The 19,352-nt window shown below is 38.6% G+C and overlaps 1 protein-coding gene and 3 long non-coding RNA genes across 4 annotated transcripts in view; 3 read left to right on the plus strand and 1 right to left on the minus strand.

Annotated features, from left to right (window-relative positions):
• LOC141368886 (uncharacterized) overlaps window positions 1–10,817 on the plus strand; it is a 105,494-nt gene extending 94,677 nt beyond the window's left edge. The window contains exons 2-3 of the mRNA XM_073873672.1: window positions 9,785–9,840; window positions 10,341–10,817. Of these exons, the coding sequence (XP_073729773.1) occupies window positions 9,785–9,840; window positions 10,341–10,817 (533 nt within the window). The remainder of the gene's footprint in view (window positions 1–9,784; window positions 9,841–10,340) is intronic.
• Window positions 880–1,524, plus strand: LOC141369155 (uncharacterized). Its single transcript, XR_012372723.1, has 3 exons — window positions 880–1,048; window positions 1,138–1,326; window positions 1,419–1,524. It is a non-coding gene; the product is annotated as an uncharacterized lncRNA (long non-coding RNA).
• On the plus strand, window positions 4,296–6,000 carry LOC141368987 (uncharacterized). The gene is made up of 3 exons (XR_012372414.1): window positions 4,296–4,482; window positions 4,715–4,874; window positions 5,025–6,000. It is a non-coding gene; the product is annotated as an uncharacterized lncRNA (long non-coding RNA).
• LOC141368989 (uncharacterized) lies at window positions 7,073–9,243 on the minus strand. The gene is made up of 5 exons (XR_012372416.1): window positions 8,332–9,243; window positions 8,188–8,241; window positions 7,996–8,090; window positions 7,785–7,903; window positions 7,073–7,701 (listed from the first exon to the last, which is right to left on the minus strand). It is a non-coding gene; the product is annotated as an uncharacterized lncRNA (long non-coding RNA).
• Window positions 10,818–19,352: the final 8,535 nt, after the last annotated feature.

Raw genomic sequence — 19,352 nt, forward strand, 5'->3', positions numbered from 1 at the left:
TCCCCAACGCGCCGCCTTTCCCGTCAGGAGGGATAACACAAATCCCACTTTACTTTCCTCCGTGATGTAAGTCTGGGGCTGAAGAAAGAAATGGAGAGAGCATTGCGATAGAAATGGTCTACAACATTCAGGATCACCTGCATATTTCTCGGGCGTAGAAAGTCTGGGTTCCTGACGGGACGCGCTCGCGGGTGGTGTAGAAAGAACAGACGGTGCGGGTGGCGCAGTGGGTAGCGTCAGCTGTTGGATCGCCTGGGTGAGCTCGGACACTTTGTCTGTCATATCCTTCATTCCCCGGCTTAGTTCCTCAATCCGCCTGTGCTTGGTGGTGAAACGTTGGATGGCAGCGTAGATAAACTATTGAAACCGAGCCGGGGAACCTTTACATGCTGCTTCCATGTTTGCCATATGATTCTGTGATGACTGGTTTTGAAAATCAGGAAGCAAATGCAAGATAAGTGAAAACAGGTTTATTAAACAGATGACTCAGATGATATGACAGATGACACAGATGGTATGATGTTAAGTTGGACAGACAAAGGCTGCGGTGACGGATCCAAGTGCTCGTGAGTGTAGTCAGACTGACGGATGAAACCGGATACACAGACAGGTAGAATTCCACAGCGAAGACGAGACCACAGGAACACACGACACGATAACACGGGTGACAACGTAGTACAATCATCTGGCAGTGAGAGGAGAGAATGAGTGAGTATAAATGCCGTGTGGTTAACTACCACCAGCTGGAGCAAAGCAATCACGCACACCTGCACTCACTCAGATCATAAGCGATCAGACACGCACACACACACTTCAATCATACAGACAGACACAACACAGAAAGTCACGGTGGACTTATCCTACCGTGACAGGCTTACACAAAATATACACAAGTATGTGAGATTGCCTCTTGAGGGACAGGGCAGGTTTGCGGTTTTCCCCCTTCTACATTTAAAATGAGTTTTTTGTTTTTTGTTTTTGTTTCTCTTTTCCAGAATTTGTTTTACAAGGGGACACAAGATTGTTGTTAGTTCTTCACTCTACACAAGTAAGTGACTCGCCTAAGACGTATGTTTTCTGTGTTTGTCTTTTATATTACCTTTTTAGTAAATGTTTATCTAATTGATTTGCTTTCAGAAAACATGTACCACATTGTGAGCTTTCTTGATACCCAAGAAGTGGAGGTTGTGCCAGCAGTCTGGGTAAAAAATGGGATTTGTTTATGGCCTCCATATAAGGGTGAAGGAATTCAGAGGGCAACCAAGTGTTTGGAGCAACCTAGGGAGTCTTGGTCTGCTTATAAAATAAAAATTATGTATACTGCAGGTATGTATGAAAAAAATTATATAATGCATTAATTTCAAAATATTAAATGGCTCTTCTGATTTGTTTTTATTTTTCAATTCTGTCTTTGATAGAAAGCTATGGTGAAGCACGCCGGAAGCTGCCGCTTGCTGAGCTACAGACTGATCTCCAGTCTGAGGCAGAGCTTGAGTCCCAGAGGCCACCAAAACGCAAAACAAAGATATGTGTATTTAATATTACATATTATGTAATGCATATATCGCAGACCTTTTTACACTAATGATTGGGCAAAGTAATATGCATGTCAATTATCATACACATCTTAACACTGAATTTGCCCCTGAATATTATCTTCACATGGACATGCCATCTTTCAAACTTCAAGCTTATTCCATTTTAGTGATTATTACATGTTTTTCCTTCTCTACAGATGAAACCGGCGCCTTTTGGAAGATTATGACACTGATGACGAGGCTATTGCACCCCAAAAAGACAATTTGCCACATGCCCCGCAAATACAACCACCACCTAAAAGGATTTGTTCATCTACTGAGGTACAACCAAGTCCTCAAAGACAACCTCAACACTCCATATGTCCTCAGAAGTCCTCGTGTCTGACACGGATCCCAGAAACTCCAGGCCCATCCTTGTTGGACATAAGCCCTTCAATTGAAATGCAAGAGAGAAATCTTGGGTCTTCATTACGCCAAGCAATAGATATGCCTGAACCGATGCCTACCCTGCCTTTTCACAATACACCGTCTTCTGCCAGATCATCACAGCATGTCACAGGACATCAAAATGAAACCACTTTACAGTCTCCTGATCACGCAGTGGAATCACTGTGGCATTATGACTCTTTGACTCCCAGAGTCCAGACAAAGCGCCTCCCAAGCAACGATCCATTCCAGAGATGTACGTTTTTGTTTAATTATTTCATAATCACCGTAAGTGTAAGCCTGATGTCAAAGAAAGGACTGGTGTGGTAACCTTACAATTTGTTTAATGTTCAGGGTTTCCGCGGGGTTGTAAAAGGTAGTAAAAGGTAGTAAATTAAATTATGCCAAATTAAGGCCAGTAAAAAGTAGTAAAAAGTAGTAAGCGTCATCTGACGAGGTAGTACATTTTCGATTGCCTTTTGTAATGTTATGATGCCTGGAAATTAGTTCAAATCACCCGCATATCTGGGCAAATAATCAAAGATCTTTCGTCTCTGGGATGTGATCAAAGCCTGGAGTGGAGCCAAATCACGTTCCTCTCTCCGCAGTAAGCGTTCTGTAATCACTACGGACCGGATCCACTCCGGGTTTTCTGACTGTATCACGTTAAGCTGAGGTAAAAGTTTATTTCAGCTAGCATGGTCAAACTTATAATGCAGGAAGGCTCCGATGTTTTGAAGATCGATAAAGGTGTAAAAGGCTTAGCGAAATGATGATGATTGGCTAGCCTTTCAGTTCGTGGGCTAAGAAAACCAAACATTTAATTGCGTGTCTTTTCACAGTATTACTAACGTAAGGGGTCCTGTATTTTGGGGGTAAATGATTTCTTACTGATCATCCGCGGCACGCTTTTTAATGCTATGCTGATATAGCCAGTGGCTGGTACAACGGGTTTGTTTAACTCGTGGGTAAACTTCATGTGGCGCCACAACAACCAAAAGGCAGATGACATCCAAATCCCTTGAGAGCGATTGACGAGGAATCATAAGAGGAGACTGCTTCCGAAATGCTCTCGCGCGACTTTGATGTCATCCACCTGTCGGTTCTTGCAGTTGCATTTGCGTGTGGTCACAAAAACGTAACATTTGTACATATATTTAAGCACAGCAGTTTAAAAACAAGTGATTTAAGCCATTCAAACACAAACAACAGTGCGTCCGCTGTTTCTGTGTCAGAGGAGCACGCTAGCCGCGCATTCGTTTCTCATTGAGCTTGTGTTGTACGTATTTTTGCCGCTTTATTGGCCTTAAATAACACATATGCCTCAAAAATCCCGTCTTTGCAAATATCCTCATATAAACACGACCATTTAGGTCTTAAGAGAAAGTAAACAGCAGAAACATTGCGCACAAACTAGCACATCAGCGCTGCCTCTATTGTAACATAATAATTTGTTGATAAAGAGTACAGTCATTCAATTAACAACTGTCACTATGGTTACAGACATCCTGTGCGAATTCTACATGAGTTTGACTCGAGTTACTCGTTCAGGGTTTATATTCATACACATAACCTTACTGTATTAGAGCTGTGACTGTAAGCTGTTGTGTGAACAGAACAGACCCTGGATTATTTGTTTATGTGTACTGAATAATATGATATGAAAAAGTTGTATTTGTTCACATTAGTAAATGCATTATATAACATAAACAAACAATGAAAAATATAGAGTATATAATCATTAATTAATTCTTGTTTATGTCATTACAGTAATTGACAGTAGTTCATGGTGCATTCACTAATGTTAACAGTTTCAACTTTGATTAAAAAACTATTAGTAAATGCTAAAATAAATAAATTTACAATTAATAAATAATAAATAAAAGATTCATTAAAGGTTGTGATATTCATGTTTTCTTTTTATATAGTGAGTTATTTAGCTGTTTCGCCTTAATCTGAAATGCCCTGCAAACTACAGCTAGCTATATGCCACATGAGACTTCAATATGGAATTTATGGCAAAAAAATCTCCCCTTAAAATGCTATTGGTCTCGCCTACATAAAGTGTTAGGTAAAGGAATATGACTTGGCCTGAAAAATATTTCAGTCAAAAGAATTTTTTTCACTTTAATTCTTTTTTGTATGTTATATATGTCAAAATCTGTGTAAATAATAAAAAGGTCGCTGATTAACACTTGCAATTCAGTGTCGTGATGGTTTTAAAAAATATTCTGAAGGTAGTAAAAAAGGTAGTAAAAAGTAGTAAATTTAACTCAAGGATTTCTGTATAAACCCTGATGTTTCAGCAATTCTTCATGACATTTTGACAAAACTTGAAATAGTTATGGAGCAGCAAAGACGTCTTGTAAGAATGGTTCAAGATCTCAAACAAAACAATGTTGGTGAGATCACGGAGGATAACCACTTAACTCCAAAATATTTTCCAGTTGAAGATTTAAGATCATTAACTTCCCTGGAAAGTGATCTTCAATCCGCACCGGAAACGAGACGAAAAGTGGTAGGTGTAACTAACGTTTATGAACAGTTACCTAATGCCTACTGTAATATCATACATATATTTTTCTCATTACTCTTATAATTAAACCGTGTTCAGTCTATAGCAAACGTATCGAGTTAAACGAGTTAATTTCTGAATTTTGTGATAAATTTTATGTAGTGTAGTAATTGCATATTAATATTCAAAAGTAATGAAAGTGTTCAATGACAAAGTGTGTTTTAAAACATTTCAGGTACTCGAACTTGGATTGCTGGGTGGGGTGGACTTGAAGGATACGGTTTGGAGAATAATGAAGCAGGCGATTAAAAATGACTTTGCTAAAACCATTAACTGGAGAGGTTTAAATGGAAAAACGCCATTCCAAAATTTGGAGCTTAAAAGTGTTGTCATTAGTAAGTGCTTTTGATGTGTTTGAAGAAGTTTTTATGACATTCATTAAATGAATATGTAGTGTCTTGGATCTTTAATACTGTATTGTACTGTATGCTCGATTACACTTTATTTAATGCTAATTTTTCTATATCTGTATGCTCGTATTCTAGAGGCTGTAAGAAGAAATCCAGTTTGTGCCCAAATTACTGAGCAGGAGGTTGAACAAGTTATTAGACGGTGGTTTTACTTTGCTGGTGATCGTGAGGGTGGCAGAAAAAAAAGAACATTACAAAATTTAAATTTTAATAACTGATTTTATTGTATTTTTAATTCTGCGCACTTTTACTTTTGCACCTTTTTTACTTTTGCAGGTATTTTTTACTTTTGCACGTGTGAACAATTTTGGCTTTTACTACCTGTTTGTTGGTTTCACTTGATTTATGCACATTTACTTGCTTCAATTTGCACTTGCTTTCCTGTTTAACATTTTATAACTTGGATTTTAATTTCTTTTACACTTATTATTTTCTTGATTTGCTGTTGGTTAAATCTATTATTCTCATTTTATTTTTGAAGCTTGGTTGATTTTTCTCTTCTGATATTACATTTTTAGTTTGTCTTTTATAACCAGCCTTTATTTTTGGGTTCACATGTACTTTGTCCATTACTGCTTTGTTTAACATTTTAACCTACTGCTTGATTTTTAATCTGTTATTGTAATTGTTGCTTTTATTTTGTCTTCTGCTGCTATTGTTTTTTAGTTATATTTTTATTGCACATGTAAATAGTTTGTATTTTTTAACCAGTTTTGTTGTTCTTTTATTACACTGCACATTTACTAAATTTTTTTTTTTTTTTTAGGTTGATTCACTACCTTTTTTTTTGGTTGGTTTTTTGATTTGTGCACTTTACATTTTTTTACTTATTTAACACTTGTTTTTATTGTATTGTGACTTGTTTTTTGTTGGTGGGTAATGTATTAAGAAAATTTACACTTTTGGTTTGTTTGATTTGCGCACTACACAATTACTTTATTTTTGCCTTGTTTATTAAACACTTTGCTTTTTATTTATTGTATTGTTTTTTGCTTACTGTTATGTCATTCTTAATTCCTATTGTTTTAATTTTCTTGTATTTGGCTGGGGTTTGTACCTCCGTGTTAATAAAAACACTTTATTTTCAAAACACATGGTTTTAATTTATTTAATAATGATTAAATATTATGGTTGCATTCAGGCTCAGTTTTAAGGATTTGGGGATAATATTGGTGTAGTTTTGGGGGGGTTCTGGAGAAGTTGGGTGAGGTTTAGTAAAGTTGTTGGCAGTTTGGCTCTTTAATGGGTTACACTTGGGGATTAAGGCAGAGTTCTGGGACAGTTAAGGCTGGTTACAGGGACATTAAAGAAGTTGTGGGTGAATTTTGGCCTGCTTCAGGCACTGTTCAGGTATCCTTTAGGCAAGCAGCTTAAGGGCCATTTGAGGGGAGGGGTCCATGGCGGTATGTGGGCCACAACAACAGCCTGAATTCAACCTGATAAGGCCCATAACCAATTTGCTATCTGGGTAACCAAATGCTTTCAAAAAGTGGTGGGGAAATCCCCAGCGTAAATATCACCAATGCTAGACAGATACTTTGTTTGCACAGTCCTACCATAATTAAGTAACTCCTAGATGTTAGTCTGGCGTCCGGGGGAAACGTTTACCTCGAAGGAAAGTCATTGTCATGTTTATTCGGCTATATCCAGTGCTGAGGTTCGATGAAACTTTAAGAGACCGGCGAGATGCTTCCACTGCATGAAAAGTGGGATTTTCGTCCCCGTAAGCGCCTGTAGGCTCCCGAAAATTTCCCTAATTTTCGGCAGCTTTCCTCAATTTACAGGCAGCGAGCGTCGCGTTCGTCTGTGTCACAAATTGTCGTAAACGAACCATGACGCAGGTGGAGAGCCCCGCGGGGGTACGATGCCTCTAATTAGCATATGAATAGCAGCGAAACCTCTGCCGGCCAGGTAGAGCGTCTGTAGTCTAATTAGCATGTGAATAGCAGCAAAACTAGAGTAACTGCCCACTTGAATGTACTCACTCAGTATTGGCTGAAGCCACTACTTTTAAACAAGTAAAATCTCCCGTGAATGGTTGGCAGATCACTTCAAACCAATCACAAGGGATTTTTCTTGTTTAAAAGAAGTGGCTTCAGCCAATACCGAGTGAGTAAATTCAAGTCGGGCCGTTACTCTAAAGAGGGGGGTTATTGGGCACCCTGGCTCATTATAAATGTAAACCCCAATAATAATAATAATAAATATATTAATTTATGTGATATTAATTTTTTATATAATAATGTCATTGTGCTATGTACTTCATTATTCACACCATCAAGAAATATAAGAGAAAACAAAGAGGTTTATTTATAAACACACACAGCTGTTTATTCAAAGAAAGAGCTTTAATTAGAAACACACAACTATGTACAAAGCAGCATAATGTCTCTTATGTTGTCCTCCAAACACGTCAAAAAGTGCCCAAGACATTCGGGAAAGATCCCTACAAATCTTTTTCAAAGTTATCAAGTGTTGAAAAAAGAAAAAAACTCAAAAACGTTGTAAAAAAAGTCGCTTTTGCAGGCATATATGGTGAGTTGCCCTGTACTTTGGTATCGCCTCTAATCTGAATTGCAGCGTGGCACAGAGCTCGGAAAGTTCCAGGCTGCGAGAGGGCGGTGGCCGCACAATCCATCCAGACACCCCGCCAACAATGCCGTCTTCCTCATCAGATATGAGATCTATGGTGGCGCACTTTCAAATGTCCACCTCACCCTCAGCCAGCACACTTCGTCTCGCTTCCAAGCAACTGTAATATAATCAATAAAGACAATAAGTGACCAGAAAAATACTCACATTGACAAAAAACTGATCTAATATAATAAATCTTACCCTTTTTCTTCTGGGTCAACTCCGAGCTAAATTTTTCGCATTTTCCGCCCGCGATGCGAGTTCAGGTTGTTTGTATCTGAAGCTCCGGCGAACCGACTCATAATACGTCTTACAGGCAGCTGGAAAACAATTAAATGAGACTGGTATTAATAAACAGAGTCACGGTACAATTAAACAAGAAATGAGGAAAAACATTAGAAGTTATACTCACAAACAATGTCGTCATTATCAGCAGTTAAATGTGGACTTGCTAAAATAGCCCCAACCAAATAGGAGGTCACGGCTTCGTTATGAGGCGACGTTAGTCTGTGAAAACAAGATGTGCGGGTTTAAGATCGGATCTATTAACGTATCTATTTCCTTATACAAGAATAAAAGCATATTCTTTAAATCGTAACGTTACCTTTGCTCTGGTTCAAAGCGCCTGCAGTGTACCTCAGAGACGCCGTACAGCCTCCTAAAAATTACAAGACAAAAACACCTCTAAGCAATAAAAAACACAGCTTGGGCTACTTAAAAATATGCTTTTACATAAAATCATTCTTACCGCAATCTTGGGATTGTGCACCCGTCTTCTCTTCTTGGAGAGTTACAAACACCCAACCAAACATCGCTTAATGTTCCTCTTGTACTGCTGTGTGAGCCGTGGCCATGACCTCGCACGCGATTGGACGAAGGCGAGAAGCCTGTCGGGCTCCTCCAATCACACGCGAGGTTATTGATATAAGGAAAATCTTGTGAGACGTGCGCGCATGCGTATGATATAAACAACAAACGCGATGTGCCGGGAGCTCTGTGTGATATTCAACACAGTGTGCTGTCAGTTGAAAGATGGAAGTCCCAAGACTGAAGAAACGACCTTGGCGCTTCCATAGAGATGTATATAAAGGCTAGATGGCTCGTCCGCGCTGCTGGCCAATTGAGTGCAACGTCCGCATTTTGGCGGCCATCTTACGACAGGGCGCTCGCTCACTCGTAGCATTGAGTTTTAATGATGAAGGTACTTTTAAATGACCATAACTTGCTTAATTTTTTACCGATTTTCAAACGGTTTGGTTTGTTATAAACGTCAAAGATGTACCTATGACACTGCATACCTATACTAAAAATAAAAAATAAATTCATGAAACATGTTAAAGCATCCAGAATTATAGCCACGTTAATAACGTTTGTAAAAACCCAAACCGTTTGAAAATCGGTAGAAAATTGAGCAAGTTATGGTCATTTAAAAGTACCTGCACCATTAAACTCAATGCTACGAGTGAGCGAGCGCCCTGTCGTAAGATGGCCGCCAGGTGATGCCGTTAGGGACTCCGCCTTGAGCCATCTAGCCTTTATATATATATCTATGTGCGCTTCTGTGAACATTGCAACACTGAACTGTGTCATACACAGTATTTTGACCACAGAAAGCGCTATTTCAAAAATGGAGTTTGGGAGAAAAAATCCAAAAGGACTACGTCAGGTCAGATAACGTACAGAGCCTGCTGCTATCCAGTCATGAATCCGCTGTGAGTGATGTCCTGTCATGTGTAAAGACCCGGAGGATAACTTTACTGGAGTTAGAGAGATTGGTGAAAGTGAAATGCAATCCGAGGACCCAGGAAAAAAAGTGATTGAAGAATTTGAAGAAATGCACCCAGCGTATTGCAGTTCAGACAACGGTGAGCATAATTACATATTTTTATATAAGCTTGGCTTGCTTTACGTATGTTAACATTTTAAACAATTCTAAAACATATCAACAAGTAAAATAAAATAAAATAAAATCAACAAGTTAAACAAAAACGTTTTGAGTATGCTATATCAAAAAGTAGCCATCCAGCATGTTTTATCCATTGTGGCAGCCCTTGCTCACAAAAAGGTTGGAGACCCCTGGTCTAGTTAAATGTGGTTGATTATCACTGTTGTTGTTGTTTTAATAGTATAAATTAATTTATAATTAAATAGGAATATCGCGTTATAATGCATAACGGTATCTTCTGTTTGTTGTTTTTCAGACGAAACAGCAGATGACCAAAGCATTCATCTTTTCCTGGACATCTCCTGTTGTGTGGTAAGCATGAAATTACATTTGGATATACCAGTATAAAGTTCAGTACATGCTAATCCAGAGCTGAAATGGGAAAACCTAACATGTTTCACCCACATTATTGTTTTCCACTCTCAAATTTCTGTTAGTTAACTAATGAAAGCAACTAAAGTATAAACACACTTTATAAAGTATAAAAAAAAACTAAAATGAAGTTGAAGTGGATGAAGTTCCCACAAAGTACTTAACTGGTTCATTGCACTAAGATAAAGCTAGCTGTTTGAGATGCACATGATCTTTTCCAACTACAGTTTTCAAATCTTTTCATACTCAAATGGCCATATTGATGAGAAATGACCATATTAATTATGTTCTTTTTAAATCTCAAATGACCATATTAACGATGGGGTTTTCAATCTCAAATGGCCATATTCATGATGGACTTTTCAATCTCTAATGGTCTAATGGTGGTGCTGAGTATGTGCATTGCATGTGTTTTAAATATGTCCTTTAAATTTCCATAGGATGACTATGTGGATGAAGAGGGGGAAATCCTTGCTGAGGAGCAGAGTGAAGCCTATCCTTACATACAAGATGGGGAGGAGCATGGAAGTGATCAGTCCAGAAGTGAAAAAACAGAACAGTTGTTGATGAAACTTTTGGCCATGATGAAATTGACTGGTATCCTCCGTGACGACGACTTACAGTATGTGGTTTGTCCAAAATGTATGACAGTGTACATGCTTACTGAAACCCATGAGCGCAGACGGGATGGTACAAAGGTTTGCAGGACTTGTGGTCACATCCCGTTCTACAATCACCCAAAGCAGAGGTCTGCATTAAGGAAGAAATATGGCTCTGCCTTGCTAAGAAAGGCTACATATTCGAGCGGTGAAGAGTATGTCCATCCAATACCTTCTTACTGTTACAAGAGTGTTGTGCAGTCTCTGGGAGGACTTGTTAAAAGACTTGGATTTGAAGAGAAATTAGATGAAAGGTGAAAGCGGGAACTGCCAAAGGGTGTGTTAGGAGATGTAAATGATGGACAAGTATGGCAGGATTACCAGTATGTGAATTCAATAAACTGTAGTCATGCCACTATGCACAGTATTTGAGCTGTGATGTAATTGCACAAGTTACCTTGCTTCATTCCCATCCGGACAGACATTTTGTTGTTTGACATGTTGTTTGATGGTGTTTGCATAGAATGCACAAATTGAGACTGATTAAAACTGTTAAAACAATTAAAATTGTTGAAATAAATAGTTTGGTGTATCTTTTTTTACCTAACATTGGTTATTGCTAATTACATACAGAGTAATTAATATACACTGTTAGCCTGGAGAAATTGAATCTACTTAAAGGGATAGTTTAAAAATTATTAGGAAAAAATATTTTGAAAGTATTGTGATAAATGGTGAAGAAAAGTTTGATAAATGATTGTCATTAAACTTAAAGTTGATTTTGAATTACTCTGTCCAACATCTCCACTTAGTTAACTGAGTTGAAAAAAATTATATTTTTAATTAATGTATAATTATAATTCTCTTAGTGTTATAAATGGTATTATAACACAAAACTCATGACTTAGTCAGTCATTAAATAAACTTGATTCTCCACTGAAACACAATACAATACAATACAATGTGTTGTTTATGTCAATAAACACTGATCACCTGAACGGGGACTTTCATTTACAAAAATGGTAATTTATCATTTTAAACTAAACAACATGAATAATATTAGAGCATAAACCTCTATGACATTTTAACAAATATTTAAGTAGTTAAAGTTCTTATTAGTTCTTAATTCTGTAAAAAAGCTTAAATAATCGTAATATTCTGAGACAAAGGATTATGGGTGTTCCTTACAACATGTACTGCTAAAATTCATTCACTTGAATGTTTTAGTTTGATTAATTTTATACACTTAAAAGTTAAATGAACTAAGATTTTTAAGTAAATGTCCATAACTCAAAATATTAAGTGATGTTTACATCATGAAGACAATGTGTTAACCGTGTAGCATACTTTAAAAATAAATAAATTCAAACTAAAATTTAAGAGTCTGTAATTTGGCTTTACTGATACCAAAGATTTTCTTAAAATCAAAGATTAAAACCTGTCAGAATGTTACCTGAGTAAAACTCCCCCAGCTGCTACCCTGATTTGCATTTGTATAGCTCACAGCATGTTCATTTACATGTTAAAGCCTCCCCTAGAATTAGGGGAAGGGGGGACAACTTCCAAGCAAGACCCACGTCAACTTCTGACAACTTACGGCAGTTTTCGGTGTTGGCTGCAAATTGTCGTGCGCAGTCGTAAACTTGGAGTTTCACAGCAATCTACAGTGCCACATTCTGACGAAAATTCCCCTTTCATGCAGTGTTCACAGGCGGAAGATATGCGGCGTGATTGACAGCTTTGACACCAAACGGGTACGTGAAAATCAGATGACATGATTTCAAAACTTTTCATTGGCTATTTAGGTATGTGATGCATACTGTATATGGAAATGAACCTGGACATTCAATCTGTCGAAAAATCTAAAAATCGGCAAAATGAACATACGTGAGTTTCATCGGACAGCGACGATATGGTCAAGTTTATTTAGTATTTTTCAGTAATGCAGTTATTTTGGGGGGAAATGTGAATAATTGCATTGCAGGCTGATTAAGTTGTGCTCTAAATTTTCTGCTTGTGCTCCTTAAATTTTCAGTCAGGGGGAACAGTACTCCTAATGACAAAAAAGTTAGTCTGGAGCCCTGAGGTGAACTAGACTTAAAAAAATAGTTTTATTAAATAAATTTATTTTCTATTTTTTCTTTAGGAAACTTGCAGTATACAGTAAACTAAAATGTTTTCATTTCAAGCAATGTGTGCTTTGATTTCAGTTGTATATTAAATAAATAACCTTAACAACTAATACTTTCCTCTTCACTCAATTCTTTTAAAATCACAAAGATAACAACAAATGCCCTTTCAATAGAAAAATATATCCCACCTTTAATATCTGAGCATATTTAAAATACAAACCTTGTCAGCGAACTATGAGGCAAAAAATAATAATAATCGCTCATTAATCGTAACCGATGTCAAATGTTAAATTAACCAAGGTTTTGATTTTAGGTCAAATCGTTCAGCCCTATGAGCTAGTCAAGTCCAACTAAAACAAACACGGATCACAATAATGGTTACTTTAAATGAAAGAGCCAACATCTAAAACTTAAGTTATGAAAATAATTATACAATTAAGATGTAAATGCATTTTTAGGTTTCAAACAGAGATGGTGACAGGGGATAAAGTTACAAATTGCAACTTTTAACTCTGCTTAAGAGTTACTTTTTAACTCTCTGTAAGATTGGGACAATATGTACACCCAGCAGAGTTGATTTAAAGAAAACACCACCTTTTTTCAATATTTTACTGTGTCTTACCTCAACTAAGACAAATTAATTCATACTGATATTTATTCAATGCGTGCACGTTTAATCTTTGTACAGCGCCTCGTGAATGTGTTAGCATTTAGCCTAGCCCCATTTATTTCTTAAAGTGTCATGAAACCCAGCTGTTTCAGCTCGAGTCTACCACATTATCATTTTGAAAAATGCTACTTAAATGGGCATGGACGCTGTAAGAAGAACGATGATGAGTGGGTGGGTCAAATGATATAAGATTTTCTAAGATTAGCAGTATTACAGAAATAATTAAACTGAATATAATATTTAATTAAAATAAAGATCAAGTAAAACTGTTATAGTTGAAATATATTAGGTGTTTGAAGATAATTAAAAGTCCTCAGGAAATGGCACCTCAGAACAGATCAAAGTCCACCTGCCTCCCGTAGCTTTCCCGAACAAATTCAGTTGATGGTGAGTCTAGTCCTGACAGATATGACAGAGGTCGCAAGACTCTGGAGCAACTAGGGGTTAAATGTCTTGCTGAGGGACACAATGGTGTGTCACAGTGGATTTCAACACGGGTCTCTCACACCAAAGGCGAATGTCTTATCCACTGCGCCATCACCACTTACTGGTGTAACTACTCATGAGGAATGAATGGGGCTAGGCTAAATGCTAACACATTCACGAGGAGCTGTACAAAGATTAAAAGTGCATGCATTGAAAAAAGATAGGGATGTATTCATTTGCTAAGTTGAGGTAAGAACATAGTAAAATATTGAAAATGCCCCGACCTGTGACAAAAAACCGTGGTGTTTTCCTTTAACTCTGGGGATTTTGCTGTGTAACGAAATGTATCCTGTCGTTCATGCCCATGTTGTTCATATTGCCACCGTTTTGAATATTATACGGAGCATGTGTGCGTGCTGCGCACTAACGTGACACATCCGGTTAGTCACAGAGAACGCAGCGCTACTTTTCCACATGTTCCGCCTGGTTTGTGTCGCATTGAGAGCGCACATTGCACGGCCAGGGTTCTAAATTAACACCTGCCAACCCGCCAAATGCGGGTTAAAATTCATTTTGGCAGGTGTTAATTCAAACTTACCCGCCAGTTTGGCCGGTGATGCATGAGGCATTGCATGAATGATACATAAACTTATGTTCTCGGACATTTATCCCTCTGGCAGTACTTCCTACATTTCCCAACAACACTGTGCCGTAATGCTACGTGATGATGTTTCATACACCCATTGGCTGCGCGCAGTTTGAGTGAAACCAGCGCGAGAAACCATGGAAACAAGTGGAGCGTGTCCACCAAATCACAAGGAAGGCGGAACGTGCCCCCGTGTAAATCTCAAGTTTAAATTTTAGCAGTTAACTAGTGTATTAATAGCGGCAAAACTAATCTATATTAAATGTAGTTACCCAACTTATGCTTGTAAAAGCGATGCAGCAGTCGCACTGATGCACACCCACAAATCCATGTCCGCGCGCGTCTTTGCGTTCATGCACGCACAACCGCATTCAAAAGGTGACGCCACGCGATTGAGTAAGCAGCTTATGAAAACATGACGAAACTAAAGTAAGTTTCTAAATAATAATGATAATCTTAAACTCGATCACTATTGGCTTCTGTAGATGGACATCTGAAATGTTTTGTGCAAAGCAGTAAAAGGGAAGCAGAAAGGAGATGTTGAGTTTAAGGAAGGTAAGACAAATTACATCCTTACTCAGTCAGGTCTCAAACATTAGAGGAAATATCTCCTCTTGTCAAGTCTTTAGGATTGCATTGTTACAGAGAAAATTAACACATTTATGTCTTACACTGTTCTGTATTTTCAGATATGAAACTAATTACTAATATTTAACTCTAGGACACTTTAAACACTTAGCAGTAACTATGACTAAGATTATTTTAGTATAGCAGTTATAAAATGACTGGTTTCTTAAAATATTGTACAAATATTCTTGTAAAAATAAGTTATTGTCACGGAGTGACTTCGATGAGGCGGAGAGAGACTCCGCCGGACCGATTAGTAGGAACACGGTCACTTCCGGGTTTCCCGGGGATCCCCGAAATCATGCAGAACAACATGCAGCTGCGCCGTTGACCTGGCGAGTCACGCTGAGTAGAGAGTATATGAGTGAGAGCGAGAGGAACCAGGAAGTGTTCGTATTGTGTGGAAGAAGATCGCTGGGAGTAGTCACGGCCGAGTCGTTGTGTGCGGAGACCACAGTAGGCGAGTGTTGTAGACCTGTAAACAGGAAACCATCGTTAGAGAGGATAACAGGGTGAATATCCCACCAGTTAAGCTGTTGATGATCATTTGGATTACTGTGGACAACGTCGGGCAGACTGCATCCTTTGTGTTGACAACGAAGAATTCTCCTGGAGGAGAGAGAGACGGCGTTCAACGATCCCGGAACCGTGAGTAGCCGCTGTTAAGTGGGCAGGACGGTTGTTATATTAAAGGAGTGTGTGTTGTATCATCCGTTAGCGGCCCCACTGAGTGAAGCCGGTGGGCGAGCCGGGAATTGCATGTGGCGATCTGAGACAACAAAAGTGTGAGTAAACCCAGCATTTGTATACGATAACTCGTAATGTATTAAAGGAGTGTGTGTTGTATCGTCCGTTAGCGGCCCCACTGAGTGAAGCCGGTGGGCGAGCCGAGAATTGCATGTGGTGATCTGAGACAACAAAAGAGTGAGTAAACCCAGCATTTGTACACGATAACTCATAATGTATTAAAGGAGTGTGTGTTGTATCATCCGTTAGCGGCCCCACTGAGTGAAGCCGGTGGGCGAGCCGGGAATTGCATGTGGCGATCTGAGGCAACGAAAGTGTGAGTAAACCCAACATTTGTATACGATAATTCGTAATGTATTAAAGGAGTGTGTGTTGTATCATCTTTTAGCGGCCCCACTGAGGAAGCAGGTGGGCGAGCCGGGAATTGCAAGTGGTGATCTGGAACAACAGGAGTGTGAGTAACCTCAGATTTGTGTGTACGATAATCCGAATATATGCAATATATTCGGATATGCAATGCAGCCCATGTGTTGCGCTGCATTGCATAGGAGTGGTGACGTATGACCTCTGCCTTTTCATCCCCTTGTTCCCCTGGTACCTAGTAACATTACCTGTGACACAATCTAAGCCATCACTTACCTAGCGCCACTCGTAAAGCCAGACACCCCGAACAGCAACATACCCATTGTGATACGAGCTACCACTCCCCTAACCGACTCGAAGCCCTGACATCCTGTAAAGTAAGATACTCACCATTGTACAAGTTAAACTTACCTCTTCTAACGCCAAGCCGACCACCTGAGAAAGAAGATACTTACCGTTACGCACATTGAACCAACCCTAGTGTGACCCCCAGCCCAGAGATCCTGTAAAGTAAGATACTCACCATTGTACAAGTTAAACTTACCTCTTCTAACGCCAAACCGACCACCTGAGAAAGAAGATACTTACCGTTACGCAAGTTGAACTTACCTCAAGTGACCTCGAGCCCAGTGGCCCTGTAAAGTAAGATACTCACCGTCATACAAGTTAAGCTTAACTTACCTGACGTCAAGTGGAAAACCTGAAAAGGAAGATACTCACCGTTACGTCAGCCCGATCCATCGTCGAAGGGAAAGAAAGCTAATCTAGGAAGTACAGAGTCGATTGGAAGTATACGCATTACTTACGTCTGTTTGCTTTACCCACGTAGTCTGTGGTCCGCTCAGGCCGTGACATTATTAATCATTGCTATCATTGTATAATGTTGAAAATATTTCTCTGCTGTCATTATTACCAAATATTTTATGCCATTTATGCCTCCAAACATGTTGATAATGTTAGGTATGATGAATATGAGGGAGACTTTTGGGAGCGAGAGGAGGAAAGGATATAGACAGAGAAACAAAGAAAGCTTGTGTTTGATCATAAAAATGTTGTCATGTTTTGTCAGGATTGTCGCATACGCAAAAGAAAAAATGAAATGAACAAGTTCGTGGTGGGAACTAATCATTTTAAAGTTGAAGCAGTAAAGGACCATGAGAGTGCCCGAAGTCATCACAGAACCTAACGTTAATTAAAACTGCCAAGACAAACTTGTTGGGAAAAGCCTTACATTTATGTATGTTTTCATGCCAACAATAAAATTATCAAATGCATTCAGTGGCACTCATAATTTCTCTTATTTTCACCAGAAAAAATTGGCTAGTGGAAATGCTGATTGGCTAATAACTTTAGAAAGTTACCAGCCACATTGGCTGGTGATCAAAAAAGTTAATTTAGAACCCTGTGCACGGCTAACAGCACCTGACTGTAGATTTGAAAAAGCAATCAAATTATCCGGTCAGTGGCGGGTTTTATCTCTAAAGATTTGCGTCTTTACCCCATTTTGGATAACCAAGGATTTTGCAGAACGTTGGTTTGTCCTTTTACATTTGTTCTTAGCAATTGTATGGCTTTCCATGTTTCATAAAGAGCTTGTTAATCCTGAATATAACAAAAAAGTATTGAAAGATATCTTCATAATAATTTGTAATATGGCAATACTGTGAAACAGGTATTCTAACTATAAACAAAAAGCATATGTTTAGTACTCACATACCTCATATGGGTAATATACTATTGCCGCAATAGTTAGCCTGTCTGGAACCGAGCTGCCTTAAACCACTATAATGTATGACACTTGCATTACATGCGAATGGCCCCTACGCTAATAGAACTCTGTTTTTGTCTCCCTGTCTCGTCCTCGACCCCGAGGACAATGAGACAGACACAGTTCCTGTTGCTGTGAAGGTCATCGCACTACTGATCTACTGGCTGTCCTTCAACGTGATGACCAGCCAATGCCCGACCAACGACCACCGGCTAAACCAGTTTAATCCGCTTACCCCATTGATTTCTATAGTAGGTAAAAAGAATACTATGGAAGTAAATGGGGTCCATGGACGGTTTGGTTAAAAACATTTCTCAAAATATCTTTCTTTGTGTTCATCAGAACAACAAAATTTATACAGGTTTTTAACAACATGAGATAAGTAAATGATGACAGAATTTTCATTTTTGGGTGAACTATCCCTTTAAGATTTCCACCACTAGATTTTATGCACCTATCTATTTTAATTTTGATGCATACTGCACATATTGCACATTTCATATGTCAAACATCCAAAACCTTAATTCAACAAGATGACCATTTTAAGCATGAGAAGACGGCAGTTTAACATTGTAAATAAGTAAGTGAAACAACATAAGCCACCCCTTAAATTAAAAATGTATTTCTTAATTTAAAATAAGTATTGTTGTTCTTCTTATATTGTGTAGCTCCGCCATATCGCATATTACATTCACTTGATCTTAGCCAAAAGGTGGAGAAGCGACATTAATAACTTTCAATGCCATAGTTTACCCTGAACAATTTGGAAATGTGCATTTATACACCTTTATTCTATAGCTTATTTGGTAACATTGATTCGTGAACTGTCTTTGTAGTGTTAGGTGAGGGAAAACTGTGTGCATGTATCATCGTCTGTTATTCTTTAGGCCACATCTATACTTTTTTCTTTAAAGGCAGAGTCCATGATGTTTGAAAGCCAATGTTGATATTTGAAATCACCTAAACAAACATGCCCCTACCCCAATAGAATCTGGACCTTTTGTTGATAGACCCGCCCCACACATACGCAACCCGGCAAGGATGTCGGTTAGTAGACACGCTCCTTACTGCTGATTGGCTATAAGTGTGTTTTGGTAGTCGGCCCGTCTCCTTTTCCAAAGCGTTTTTCAAACATCGTGGACTCCGCCTTTAATGTGAAAGTGCCTTGATTGTCAGTGAACTGTCTTTTGCTGCGTCCGAAAACTCTAAAATGCTGCCCTCTGAGGCAGCATTCCAAGGCAGGAAGGCATCAAGTCATGTCCGAATCCAATGTTTGTTTACTTCCTGTCTCCAGAGACACCTCCATTGTCCTGTCCCACAATTCTATGCATGGATCTACAATGAGAATGTGATTGGTCGAGCCTGGTCGAGTTCGAAAAAATAAAATGGCGGCCAAGGAAGTGACTGGAGCATCAATTTAGTGTAACTAAAGGTAGATTTTCACTTTTCACACCTTTTAATTGCATTTCTAGCG

The sequence above is a fragment of the Misgurnus anguillicaudatus genome, chromosome 12 (assembly GCF_027580225.2).
Source record: "Misgurnus anguillicaudatus chromosome 12, ASM2758022v2, whole genome shotgun sequence".
Lineage (NCBI taxonomy): Eukaryota > Metazoa > Chordata > Actinopteri > Cypriniformes > Cobitidae > Misgurnus > Misgurnus anguillicaudatus.